Source organism: Canis aureus, chromosome 2 (genome assembly GCF_053574225.1).
Source record: "Canis aureus isolate CA01 chromosome 2, VMU_Caureus_v.1.0, whole genome shotgun sequence".
In the NCBI taxonomy this organism is placed as follows: Eukaryota; Metazoa; Chordata; class Mammalia; order Carnivora; family Canidae; genus Canis; species Canis aureus.
Window position 1 is genome coordinate 56,458,333 of NC_135612.1, and position 13,738 is coordinate 56,472,070.

The 13,738-nt window shown below is 43.8% G+C and overlaps 1 protein-coding gene and 1 long non-coding RNA gene across 4 annotated transcripts in view; one reads left to right on the forward strand and one right to left on the reverse strand.

The window, feature by feature from the left end:
- The window catches only part of ADAMTSL3 (ADAMTS like 3), a 338,072-nt gene that overhangs the window by 265,883 nt on the left and 58,451 nt on the right, over positions 1-13,738 (forward strand). For all 3 annotated transcript variants that reach the window (XM_077874049.1, XM_077874059.1, XM_077874055.1), the window contains exon 21: positions 8,045-9,116. In XM_077874049.1, the coding sequence (XP_077730175.1) occupies positions 8,045-9,116 (1,072 nt within the window). The remainder of the gene's footprint in view (positions 1-8,044; positions 9,117-13,738) is intronic.
- The window catches only part of LOC144298788 (uncharacterized), a 29,042-nt gene continuing 25,053 nt past the window's right edge, over positions 9,750-13,738 (reverse strand). The window contains exons 2-3 of the long non-coding RNA XR_013365675.1: positions 12,686-12,804; positions 9,750-9,977 (exon numbers count right to left, since the gene is read on the reverse strand). This is a non-coding gene — a long non-coding RNA (uncharacterized LOC144298788). The remainder of the gene's footprint in view (positions 9,978-12,685; positions 12,805-13,738) is intronic.

The window sequence follows — 13,738 nt, forward strand, 5'->3', positions numbered from 1 at the left end:
TGAAAGACCACGACAAACCCTGCTTTCTCCAATAATCTTTCTTAGCTGTATTGATCTCTGGAAGATAATACAACATGGTGGCTAAGCTAACTCACTTGAGTTCTAATCCCAGTTGTTCCAATCTTTCCTTAGTTACTTAATCTCTGGCAGCCTCAGTTTCCTCCTCTGTAAAATGGGAGTAGTCATTGTCTCTACCTCATAGGATTGTTCTGAGAAATAATACCTATAAAGTGCTTAGCAACAATGCCAGGCACATGCTAAAGGCTCAACAACATTAGTTATTTTTAATGCCATCCCTTTATTTCCTATTATAGCTTTAAGATAGGATAAAATGTAACGGAGCAATTTGTGCTGTATCTTGTGTTCCACAGGGGTGTGTACTTGTAGGGGGTAGGTTCGCAGTAGCCCTGGACTTTTCTCCACATAGGCCACCGGAAGTGCTTATCATAATGACTTACCCATAGAGATGCTTTCCAAATATGTCAGACTGGGATTTTCCTCATATTGCTGTTAAAAGTCTACTTGTCTTGGTTTCTTTCTTTTTTCTTTTTTTTTAAGATTTATTTTAGAGAGAGAGAGAGAGCATGGAAACAGGGGGGAGGGGCAGAGGGAGAGAAATATAAGTAGGGTGCAGGCTGAGTGCAGAGTCTGATGCAGGGCTCCGTCTCATGTCCCTGAGATCATGACCTTAGCCAAAACCAAGAGTCAGATGCTCAACTGACTGAGCCACTCAGGTATCCCTACCTGTCTTGGTTTAAATAGAAATGTAGTGTTTGATTTTAGATTTTTTTTAATTATAGCTCTAGGTTTTTAGGTTTCCTGAGTTCTAGTGAAGAATTCTTATTTTTGGTCAAAGTACTGAGATGAAGATGGTTGAGGGAGGGGAGGCACCCAGGTGTGCACTGTGACGGCAATGCCAAGATCTGCCCATCCACTTGCCAGGGTTATCTGGAATGCAGTCGCTTCTCTGCAGTTCTTGGTCTCCCTCTTGGTTCCAGCTCCATATCTGCCTCGTTAGGTCTCCCGCCTCCTGCACATACGTTGGACTTCAGAAGAGACTATAGCCCCCCCTGCCTCTCCTCTCCCTGTAACCTGCTCAGCTTCCAGTGACCCATGCTGCCTGACCTCGCTGCAGCCCTCGGAAGCCCAGGGAGGCACAGGTCTGCCTTGCCAGCACCCCTTTCAGAATTGTATCATCTGTCCTGCAGCATCCAAGGGCATACACTCAGTCATTCATTCATTTATTCATTCAGTAAAGAGGATTTTACTGTGTACCAGGTGCTATGCTGTGCCCTGAGGGCAGAGACGATCTCTCTGCCTAGACATACAGTTTTCAGTGTCAGAGATACCATTTCCTTATTAATTCTTTCTGCAGTCATTCATCAAGTGCTACTGTGTTTTATTTATTTTTTTAAGATTTTATTTATTTATTCATGACAGACAGAGAGAGAGAGAGAGAGAGGCAGAGACACAGGCAGAGGGAGAAGCAGGCTCCATGCAGGGAGCCTGATGTGGGACTCGATCCCAGGTCTCCAGGATCACACCCCAGCTAAACCACTGAGCCACCAGGGCTGCCTGCTACTGTGTCTTAGATGTTATGATACAAAATGGAAAAGACCTCCTAGTCCAATGGGAGAGAAATATATACATAAACAAATGAGAACAGTAAAGCACCATCGGTGCCATGGTAGGATGCAGAAGGCAGTGGCCAATGCCACTGGGTGAGGAGAAGGTCAGGACAAGTTTCACAGAAGAGGATCCCTTGGGCAGAGTTCTGGAAGATCAGTGTCCATTCTCTAGGCCTATGTGGGGGAGGACACAGGAGACTCTGGGTGAAGAGACCAGTTGGACAAAGGTAGAGGGTGTCAAATGGAGTCATATGTTGGGAAGAACTACCAGAAATACCATGGGATTAGAACATAGGTTCAAGGTTATGACAAAAGAGAAAGCTTGAGAATTTAGTTATAGAGGATATTAGGACTCCATGTTAATGAGTTTAGATTTTATCCAACAAGGAGACGACACAGTCAGATTTTATTTTGGTTTATTTACTCTGACAGCTATATGGAGACATTGGGTAACTACAAGGGTGCAAGCTGGAAGTCTGGGGAAGGGACTATGGCAATATCTAGCAGAGAGAGTATGGCAGTAGATGCTCACAATGTTTCAGATATCCTGCCTAAGCAGGATGACATTTGGAGCTGGGAGCTAAGGGACAGGGATGAGATGTACTTGTAAGTGTTTAACAACCAGCTTTGGGGGAGGAGTGTTGAGAAGGGTAGTTACTATTTCTTAGCCGTATTGATTTCTGTGGTGTAAGTACTCCCACCATGGCCAACTTCAGGTGGCCACTGTGATATGGTTGAATGCAGAGTTGGGGACAGATACTAACAATTTTACTGACCTGAGAGCCAGTGAGAGGTGGGGTCAGCACTCCAGTGGACAGAGAGGAATCACAATGATTTTCTGGTTTCTGCCTTGGGGTAATTGGGAGAAAGTGATGCCATTAACTTGGGGAATACAGGAAAAGGAGGATACTTGGGATGGGACAGGAAGCAGAAATAATGTGTTTAGATGATAATATTTTAAAACTTGAAGTACCAGGAAGAGATTTCTGATAAGCAGTAGATATAATTAGGTCTGGAGCCCCAGAGAGAGGTTCAGGCTAGACAGAGAAATTAGACTAGATAAAATAGACCTGATAAACTAGACTAGAGAAGCTAGATTGACAAACTAAACTGATAAACTATGCCAGGTAAACTAAACCAGATAATCTAGACTAAACTAGACCTGGTATACCAGACTGATAAACTAGACCATATAATCTAGACAGATAAACTAGACTAGATAAACTAGGCCAGTAAACTAAACTAGGTAAACTAGAATAATAAACTAGGCCAGGTAAACTAGACAGATAAACAGACTAGATAAACTATGCAGATAAAGTCGACCAGATAATCTAGATAGATAAGCTAGACTACATAAACTACACAGATAAACTAGACCTGATAAACTAGTCCAGATAAACTAGATAAACTAGACCCAATAAACTAGACTGATAAACTAGAGTTGATCAATTCAATTAGAAAAACTAGACCAGATAAACCAGGATAGATAAACTAGACCAATAGACTAGATCTGATAAACCAGGTGAAGTAGACCAGGTAAGTTAGATAGCTCAGAGTTGCTTGTTACACCTACAAGGTCATCCAAGGGAAAGGTCAGAGCAAGAAAGGAAAGTAGCCAAGTGCGATGCCAGAGGGGTAGCAACAGCACGTAATGCAGTGTAAATGAGTGGTGGTTGGAAAGGACCAGGTGAGGGTCCTCACATGAGAGGAGAGTCTTCTTCCAGAAGTGAGGGATTGAGGTTGCCATATGTCCTAGAAAGGCCATGTAAGAACACAGAAGGGAGACTTTGATTCTGTCACTAGGGGGGCAGACCATGGGTGGCCTTTCCCAAAGAGCATTTAGTGGGGAACTGTGAGCAGAAGCCAGACGGCGTTTGGTTGGAAAGTGCCTGGGAAGCAAGAAACGGAAGCCATCGTCTCAGGCTGATGTGGCATTTACAGTAGCCGTCTTCCATGGGGCCTCTGGGGCCTTCACAGCTCATTTAGCATGTCCTACCCACAGCACCCCCTGCAGCCCCCTTTCAGCTACCCGGGCTTCTACCCTCAGAGAAGGCTGGAAAGAATCCAATATGCTCAAGTTCTTGATTGAGCTCCAAATGAGCTTGCCGGATCTTCAGTGCTTGTGGGCGGGATGGGAGCCAGCCTCAGCCCAGCAGCCACACTCAGGGGTGGATTCTGAGAGGCCTGGGATTCCAGCAGGGCTCTAGGAGGTCTTAGAGGCTGCCTCGCCGCTGAAGCCCATTCGGGTGTGGCAGGAGGCATATGCTGGCAAGACCAAATGGAAATATCCAGCCCAGATGGCTTGGGGCAGAGACCTGGCATGGCACCAAGATCTAGAGTTATGGCAGGGATATGACTGGAGTTAAGACAGGACATGAACAAGTAAGGAACCGAGATGCAGTTGCTGTAAACAGCCTCAGGTTCCCAGAGCTGGCTGGCTTCTATTGTGTAGGGCAGGCTGGCCCAGAGGCCTAGAAGGAAGACCTCTAGAAGAAAGATCTTTTCATTTTCTAGAAAAGCCAGAGATGTGACATTTCTCAAATCCAGCACAGTGAGAGAGGTGGAGGATGGGTCGGGACCCTTGCACAGGCCCACAGCCCCTTCAGGAGGATGCCATAGGTACCTGACCACTCTCTGCACGGTAGATGATGCCGCACCTGATCAGGCTAAGCCAGTGTTGTAGTTTGGGGGCATATCTAGGTTCAGGAGGAGGCAGTCACCTGAAACCAGACTAGTTCTTGCCTAAGAACCGTGTCTAATGATGTCATGCTCCAGGCACTTCTCCAAAGGAACCCACAGGAGTCCCAAGAGAGGAATTGATCCAAGCTGTGGTACCTGGCAGCCTGGCAGATAGAGCCTGAATCCCAGACCACTTCTCAGGCACACCTGCTAACTAACCTGCTCTGTACTCAGCAGGAGCACTTGCAGGATTGGGAATGCAGCCAGCCAAGGTCACAGGGCTGACCTTCCAACAAATGGGCAGGCAGCCAGAGGGAGCAGATGGCTCTCACGCAGCTCACCCAGCCACTTGGGCAGCTTCGTCACCAAGACTGAACACTGCCCATCACCTTTAGACTCCCCAGGCTGCCTTGGAAGGAGTCAGAGCCCCATCTAGTTTAAGCCTCAGTCTTAACTGAGGAACATCTGGCTACCAGTGGACCTAACAGTAATGAGAAACCACATTCATGGTTGCTTCTAGGGCATCAGGATGCTGTGTGGGCTTATATGGACCTCAGATCATCCCCAGCCTGAACAATTCAGCCAGACAGGTGTGCTCCATTTCCTACATGGGAATCTGTGTCCCAGTAAGTGCAGAAACATTCCAGCTATGGCCTCTTTCTTAACAGCATGGCTACCCTAAAATAGCCTACCTCCTCAATGCCTCAGTTGCACTAATAAAAACCTGAGTTTGACCCAGTTTGTATTTTAATTTTGAGGCTATCCATTGCACATTCATATCTTTCCTTTGTTGACCTATAAGGGACCAATGACCAGACAGGGTGTTCAAATAGGTCCTTTTAAATCATCATGAGAGATCTGTGTGGGTAGATATATACACATCTGGGTAGATACCATGTTCACATGTGTGCATGTGTGTACATGCACACATACCCTGCCTTGTGACAACAATAGGCCACTTGTAAGTATTTATAAGATGCAACCAGGCAAGTAAAATTAGAAGTAGATAAGGAATGAGAAAGGAAAACAAACAAGGCTAGTACGTGATCATGTCTTGAATTGTATACTCCTCTTACATAGGGGCACAGATTTGGCTCTAAACTCGTCAACAAAATAGCAACCTTGAAAAAGCAGCCTGGTTAGTGACACAGTTCAGCACTCATTGGATAGGAAACAGACTAATTATTCAGAATAAAGTATGATGATTCCTGAGGCCAAGGCCAGAAAGAAATCCTCCTGCAGGCTTCTTCCAGAAGACACCACATGCGGTAAAGACTTTGGCAGGGTTCACACAGAGAGCACAGATGCTGCTTCTTATTCTCCTCTCTTGACTGGCGACATCCTAGCACACATTGTCTTTCAGTAAAATAACGGAAGTCAGGAGCCTCTCTCTGTGCTGCCTTGGTTTAATACAGTGGTACGCTTGGAGGTAGAGGTTCTCAAACTTTGCTACACATTTCAGGCCCCTGGAGAGCTTAAAAAATTTCTAGTGCCAGGCTGCACTCCGTAAGTCAGAATATCTGGGGAGAGGACCCAGGGCATTGAGATTAACAAATAATAATACAGGTGCTTCTAACAGGCAGTGAAGTTTGAGAGTTGCTGCTTTACTTGATATTGAACCCCCACATATTGGTTGTTAAAATATGAACATACTTGGGGCACCTGGGTGGCTCAGTTGGTTAAGCATATGACTCTTGATTTTGGCTCAGGTCATGATCTCAGAGCCTTGTTGGGCTCTGCCCTGGGCATGGAGCCTGCTTAAGATTCTCTCTCTCTCTCTCTCTCTCTCTCTCTCAAAAAAAAAAAAAATTGAACATACTTCCCAAATGGTTGCTAAATAGCCTCTGCCTGAATACCATGACTATCTCCCAGCTTTTGGGACCCTGGTGAGCCTGACCTCCTCATAACATAGCAATGAAGGAAGGAATACTTGGGAGTATGGTGTGACAACAGGACCCCACTCCAGGGCGACAGCCAGCGTCTGTTCTGGTTGGTGGCACCCTTGTTGTGCACGTTGTTAACTATTTCGGATAGCATCTCTGCCTATAATAATGGATAAACTATTCATTTGCCAGTGAATCCATACATTTTCTTCCTTCTTTCGAACATACAGCAGTATATTCAAAATACTGTGCTGCCAACTGGAAGAAAATGTTTATGTATCAACTGGGGGGGGGGGGGCGGTGAGCTTGACATGCCCCGTGGAGATTGTATCCAACAGGGAAGCATGTATGTGTGGCAGGTCATCCAGCTCCACTTAGAGATGAGCTGAGGAGCATCCACGGGCAGAGCCCGGGCCAATAGTCCTGGCCTACCAATCGCATCTGTGCGGGATTTGAATGCAAACTCATTATGTGTGTCCTTCACCAAGAACATCCTCTACCATGGAAATTATGGGTTCACCCCTGTTGTTTTCAGGAATGTACTGATGCCACCACACCCCAGCAAGCAGCTAGACCCTATGAAGCTCATGAGCCACCCAGGAGGACTCCAGGAGGTATTCTGGAGAACCAGGGTATCAGTAAGCATGCTGTTGGTATGGCCTCGGGCCGAGAGGGCCACCTAAGTGGCACCGTTATAAATTCCTCCACCTAAGTGGAGACTCAATCTGATTCTTCTGGTGTATCCCTGCAAGTGCTTCAACCAGGAGGACCTGTAACCAGGATCCTCCAAAATAATGAGGCCCCCGATCCCATGACCTTCTGAATCTAGCAGTTCCCTCGAAAGGAGTCCAGTCTCTCTTCTGTCATACCTGGTGCTATGAGGTCCTCTGTGTCCCTGTGGACCTAAGTGTGTTATCAAAGAGGAACTGGGATTCTACCCACATCATGCCTCCCTCACTTCAGAATCACCCTGGGACATATCGAGGCCTTCCTGCAGGTTCCTCTTCTAAAGGAAAGATCTAAGGTGCATCGTCTTTGGCCGGAGGCCATGAACTGGGGGCCGCGCCCAGGAGGAAGCTAGAGCCAGCCCCACCTCTCACTTCCTCTCAGACCGTTCTCCGCTAGCTGTCAGGGGCACTCACGTGTGTGAAAGCACCGAGCATTTGGTGTAAATGTCCAACCAAATTTTCATACTCACCTGATGAAGGCACTAACATTACCCGCACTTCCTAGGCAGGGAATCTGAGGCTCAGAGAGCTCAGTGATTAGTCTGGGTGGCAGAGCTAAGATCCAAACTTAGATTTGTTTGGCTTCAAGGTACCTATTTCCTCTTTTCTTCTTGGATCACTTGCTTCTTCAGGCCCAGGTTTAGTGGACTTGCTCTGATTATCTGCTGCCACTGGCCACGTTGGCCTCACCTCCAGATCCTTCAAATGCATTCTCTCATTTCCCCACTCCTGCTTTCTCCCCTAGAGCTGATATGCCTCTGGCTGAGCCATATTAACCACCCCCAGAACCCCTACCAGATGGTGGAAGCCCAAAACATTGGACACCTCCTACTCATATAAACACTTAACCTCACGTCTCCCCAAACCAGGGCTTTGCAAAATAATTTACACATTTTATGTCATTCATTCAAATTTCCATTCTTTGCTGCTAAAGTACCAGATAGTTGTGAAATTTATCTGCATCTGTAGATATATTATATACGTTATTTATGTTTTCACTGTCAGCTGTTTTAAAGGAGGAAAAAAGATACATTTGTTGACTTGCATCAACCTTGGAAGACTACTGTCAGAAAGCTCTTATTATTGAGACACTTGTTTGTATTTTCTTTCTTTCTTCTCTTTGCAGAAGTGAAACCAGAGAAGAAGACAAAAGCCAGTGAGCAGGGGCCCCAGATCCTTGATGTCCAAAGAGTCTACATTCAGACGAGGGAAGAGAAGCGCATTAACCTGACCATTGGTAGCAGAGCCTATTTGCTGCCCAACACATCTGTGATTATTAAATGTCCAGTACGACGATTCCAGAAATCTCTGATCCAGTGGGAGAAGGATGGCCGTTGTCTGCAGAACTCCAAACGGCTTGGCATCACCAAGTCGGGCTCACTAAAAATCCACAGCCTTGCAGCCCCTGATATCGGCACATACCGGTGCATCGCCGGCCCTGCACAGGAAACTGTGGTTCTCAAGCTTATTGGCACTGACAACCGGCTCATTGCACCTCCAGCCCTCAGAGAGCACACGAGGGAATATCCTGGGATGGACCACAGTGAGACCAATGGCTTGGGAGCCACATGGCAGAAAATGAGGCAAATATGGGGTAACAAAAATGAGCTTCATCTGGATGATGGCCAAATCGATAACCAGCCTTTCTTGAGAGCTCTCTTGGGTGCCTGTAACAATATTGGGGGAAATACCAACTCCTGGGAGTTTAAGAACAAGCAGTTTGAGGCAGCAGTCAAGCAGGGAGCATACAGCATGGACACGGCCCAGTTTGATGAACTGATAAGAAACATGAGTCAGCTCATGGAAACCAGGGAGGTCAGTGATGATCTTGCATCCCAGGTGATCTATCAGCTGGTGGCAGAGTTAGCCAAGGTGCCCCCAGCACACAGCCAATGGAGGGGTGTCCAGGAAGGGGTGCCTCCTGCTGCTCATCTAAGGGGTGAAACGAGAAGTATGCCTCAAAGCTCGAATGTGGAAAACTCAGGCAAGCTGACATTCAAGCTGAAGGGACCTGTTCTCATGAGACAAAGCCAGCCCACCTCGATGTCATTTAATAAAACAATAAATTCAAGGATTGGAGATACAGTCTACATTACAAAAAGGACGGAGGTCATCAATATACTGTGTGAGCTCGTTACCCCCAGTCAGGCCACGTATACATGGACCAAGGATGGGGCGTTGTTACAGCCCTCAGAAAAGTAAGTAAAATAAGAATACAGTGTTCACTGTGTCATACCTTCTTAATGGGCATTCCAGTTTTCTTGACAAGATTTTCAAATTCCTTCTCCTGAGAATGTGTTTCCAACAGGAGTCTTTAGGAAAGAGACTAAAAAAAATGTTAGGGTGTGTTTTTCACATACACACTGGAATTTTAAAAATTAAACCATACCATCCCCATCATTACCAAGACTGGGTACAGACAGAATGAGTTTAAGCGTGTATAGCCTCTCTCTTTGTAGGGCACTTAACATTTAAAAACAAAATCCATATAAGGCCCCAAAAAAGTAATCATCCTGGCAGTAATCCCACGCCACGTAGGAACTGCAAATCAGAATTTATTTACAGTGCCCTTCTATAGCTAGGAGATATGGTATCTCCTTGGCGTTCACGTCAGTCCTGCGAGCTGGCAGGGTGGGGGTTAGTAGTTGTCTGATGAGGTCACTGAATCCCAAGACTAATCCATGGCCATCCAGAACCTGGGACCCTTGTCCTGAACACCACCAAGGATGTTTGGATATCATACAAATAATAGCCTTAGTGAAAAGATTGAGGATCAGAAGTAATTTTCTGTATCATGCAATTTGTTATGTCATGAAAAGTAAGGATCAAAGTTTTTGAGATGTTCAAAACCAAATATTAAATCATATTTTTTATTACGAGCTCCATGTCAGTACAAAGACATCACATTTCATTCATTTCACATAAAATAACAGGGATTAACAAATTCATTTTTGCATTCTTCAATATCTGCACATCTTGCTGTTTGTGCACACAGGACAGGAGATGCTTTGCTTTCTTTTAATTTGCATTCAGAGAGTCCAAGCTGCTTCTAGGGATTACTAAGAGAAATAGAACAGCAGATGTTAAATTGCTTTGCAGACCATATTGTACTTTAAAAATGCAAATTTTATTTTTATCATGTCTTTTAGTGCATTTGAGCTTACTGTGTGAAGCAGCAGAAGAAATCTAGGTAAAACTCGATTTTTTATTATAAATGATTAGGTTGTATCTTAGAGTGAAAAGGTAGAACAAATCTAACTTTTTCGTTTTTTGTCCTGGAACTCTGAACACAGGAGTGTAAAGAAGTTTTCCAAGTGGAATAAACCTTCCAGATCAACTAGCTTAGCAGTTCACAAATCTTTTGGCCTTAGGACCCTTTTGAATCTAAAAATCTTTAAAGGCTTCTCCAAGAAGCCTAAAGAGCTTTCGTTAATGTGTGTTATAGCTATCGATATTTACCATATTAGAAATGAACACATAGAATATTTAAAATATCTGTTTATTAATGCATGTAGAAATAACAGAATCCCATTACATGTTCATATAAATAACAATTTTTGAAAAGCAATATTTAAAGAAAATTACTAACAATGGCACTGTTTTATATCTTTGCAAAGCTCTTTAATGTCTGACTTAATAAAACACAGCTGGATCCTCATAAATGCTTCTCCATTAAATCTGTTGTGATATGTTGTTTTAATTAACGTTTATAGAGAAAATTTGGCCTCATACAGATATGTTAGTTGGAAAAAGGACATTCTCATAGCCTTTGCAGATAATTATGGCAATTCTTTACAACTACTCTAAAAGTAAACAAGCAGTAGCTTCTTAAAAGTTGCCTGGAATGTGGAATCTAAAACCATATTCATGAAATTTTGTTACTCCCTTACAATGTGATATTGGCTTATCTTGCACTTTCGATGGATCTTCTACCTACACATGTGTTTATATCACACATTGGTCATTTGGAAAATATTAGCTCACCGCATTATACCATCTCCCCAGTGTTGGCACATTTCCTTAGGCAATGTAAAGAATACACATACTCTGCAATATTGCGACCCAACTCATCAGAAAAGTCTGAGTTTTGGCAAACTGCCAAGCTTACAATGGAGGATACCAATTTTCCAAAATTTTAACTTTCACTTGAAAGTTCGAATTTGGTCACTGGCAATAAACACTGTCAATCGTTTTCCTTGAATTGGTTAGCTCATTTTAGTTATCATTATTATTTTTTAGAATAGCTGTCACATACCCAAGCCTGAATAATTATAGTTTGTTAGCTATTCTTTCAAGTAAAAATGGTATTCCATGGGGGAAAAAAGCAGCTAATTCAGCTAGCAAGTCAAACATGCTACAGGACTGCTTTGTGTGTACTTCTCATTTCATATACAGAATATGAAAAATATACATACTTGGGGGTTGAGATTTAGGAAAACTAGTTAAGTCTCACTGCCTCATTAAGGACATTCTTAAGGGAAACTGGCATTTTTGTTTTTATGGGAAGAGTGTGGCAGTCAAGAACACAGTGACTACTCGTACATCCTGGTGCCAGGATTGTACCTGCCACTGCTTTTGCTATCCAAGCAGAGATCAACACAGCAAGAAAGGCAATTAATGGCTTCTCATTATTATGAAAATCGTTTTGACTTCAAGAACCTCTGGAGTCCATGGACTGCCCTTGGAGGACCGCTCAGCAATTTTCACTTCATAAGTTGTCAGGAAGCAGAGGCTGAGCAAGTTGAAGTAATCGATTCAACTGTGGCCATATAAGTATGGCAGGGATGTGATAGAGCATGGCCAGTTTAAGTAAATATTTGTTGAGTTGATTTTAAGTAGTTTGACTTGATCATGTGGAATTAACTTTAGCTTCTGACCCTGAGATTCCTGGAAGTCTCAGGAAGAAAGGTTTTGATATAGTACATCTGGCTCAAATGTGTTTCTGCATACTTTAAGGATCAAACATTTGATACCAAAGCAATTACATATGGCTATTAAAAATTTTGTTTTTTGTATTTTTTTTATAAATTTTATTTATTTATTCATGAGAGACCCAGAGAGAGAGAGCGAGAGAGAGAGAGGCAGAGACATAGGCAGAGGGAGAAGCAGGTTCTCCACAGGGACTTGATCCCAGAATCCCTGAATCATGACCTGAGCCAAAGGCAGACACTCAATCACTGAGCCATCCAGGTGCCCCAAAAGTTTTTAGGTTGTTAAGAGAATTTAAAAAATAAGATCCATTCTTATTTCCATTTTCTTCTTTAATCTTACCTAATTAATTTGTTCCCCTTACGTTTTATTTTCTTTATGTAACACAGGTTCTCACCTTTAGATATATTTTTCTGAATCTCACATGTCTTTTCAATCAAAGTAACTAAGAAATGGAATTAAGAGAGCTTCTAATTTATTTATTTATTTATTTATGATAGTCAGAGAGAGAGAGAGAGAAAGAGAGGCAGAGACACAGGCAGAGGGAGAAGCAGGCTCCATGCACCGGGAGCCCGACGTGGGATTCGATCCCGGGTCTCCAGGATTGCGCCCTGGGCCAAAGGCAGGCGCCAAACCACTGGGATCCCAAGAGAGCTTCTATCCAATGAAAGGAAAGTGTGTAGGGGTGTAGGCGTTTGGATGCCAACTGGGTAAGAAATCTCAGCCAGGAAGGGCAGATTGTAGGTAGATTCACTGGGGCTGATGCCTGTGAATCAGCTTCATCAAGACCAAGGTTGTACAGCAGAGACCAAGGTCACACCCCCCTATAGAACCCTACCTACTGTTCTCCAGTCCAGGGACCGACACAGACTAGATACCAGGTGGCTTCTCCAGCAGTAAGATTCACATGTGCCAACCATTTCCAATCTCAATGATTTCTCACTGTGCTGTAGAGACCTACAAAATAAAGGGATTGAGGATTCCTAATTCATGTAAACATATATATGAAATAATGGAAGAAAACATTTTCCTGTATTTATTTTTATTTTATTTGTGTTTATTTTTCAAATGTGGTTACTCGTTATATTCTTCTTTTTTTTATTTTTATTTTTTTAAGATTTTATTTATTTATTTGAGAGAGAGAGAGAGAGAGAGAGGCAGAGACACAGGCAGAGGGAGAAGCAAGCTCCATGCAGGGAGCCTGACGTGGGACTCGATCCCGGGTCTCCAGGATCACACCCTGGGCTGAAGGCGGCGCTAAACCGCTGAGTCATCCAGGCTGCCCTATATTCTTCTTTTTTTAATAATAAATTTATTTTTTATTGGTGTTCAATTTGCCAACATACAGAATAACACCCAGTGCTCATCACGTCAAGTGCCCCCCTCAGTGCCCATCACCCAGTCACCCCCACCTCCCACCCTCCTCCCCTTCCACCACCCCTAGTTTGTTTCCCAGAGTTAGGAGTCTTCATGTTCTGTCTCCCTTTCTGATATTTCCTACCCATTTCTTCTCCCTTCCCTTATATTCCCTTTCACTATTATTTATATTCCCCAAATGAATGAGACCATATAATGTTTGTCCTTCTCCGATTGACTTACTTCACTCAGCATAATACCCTCCAGTTCCATCCACATTGAAGCAAATGGTGGGTATTTGTCATTTCTAATGGCTGAGTAATATTCCATTGTATACATAAACCACATCTTCTTTATCCATTCATCTTTCGATGGACACTGAGGCTCCTTCCACAGTTTGGCTATTGTGGACATTGCTGCTATAAACATCGGGGTGCAGGTGTCCCGGCGTTTCATTGCATCTGTATCTTTGGGGTAAATCCCCAACAGTGCAATTGCTGGGTCATAGGGCAGGTCTATTTTTAACTCTGAGGAA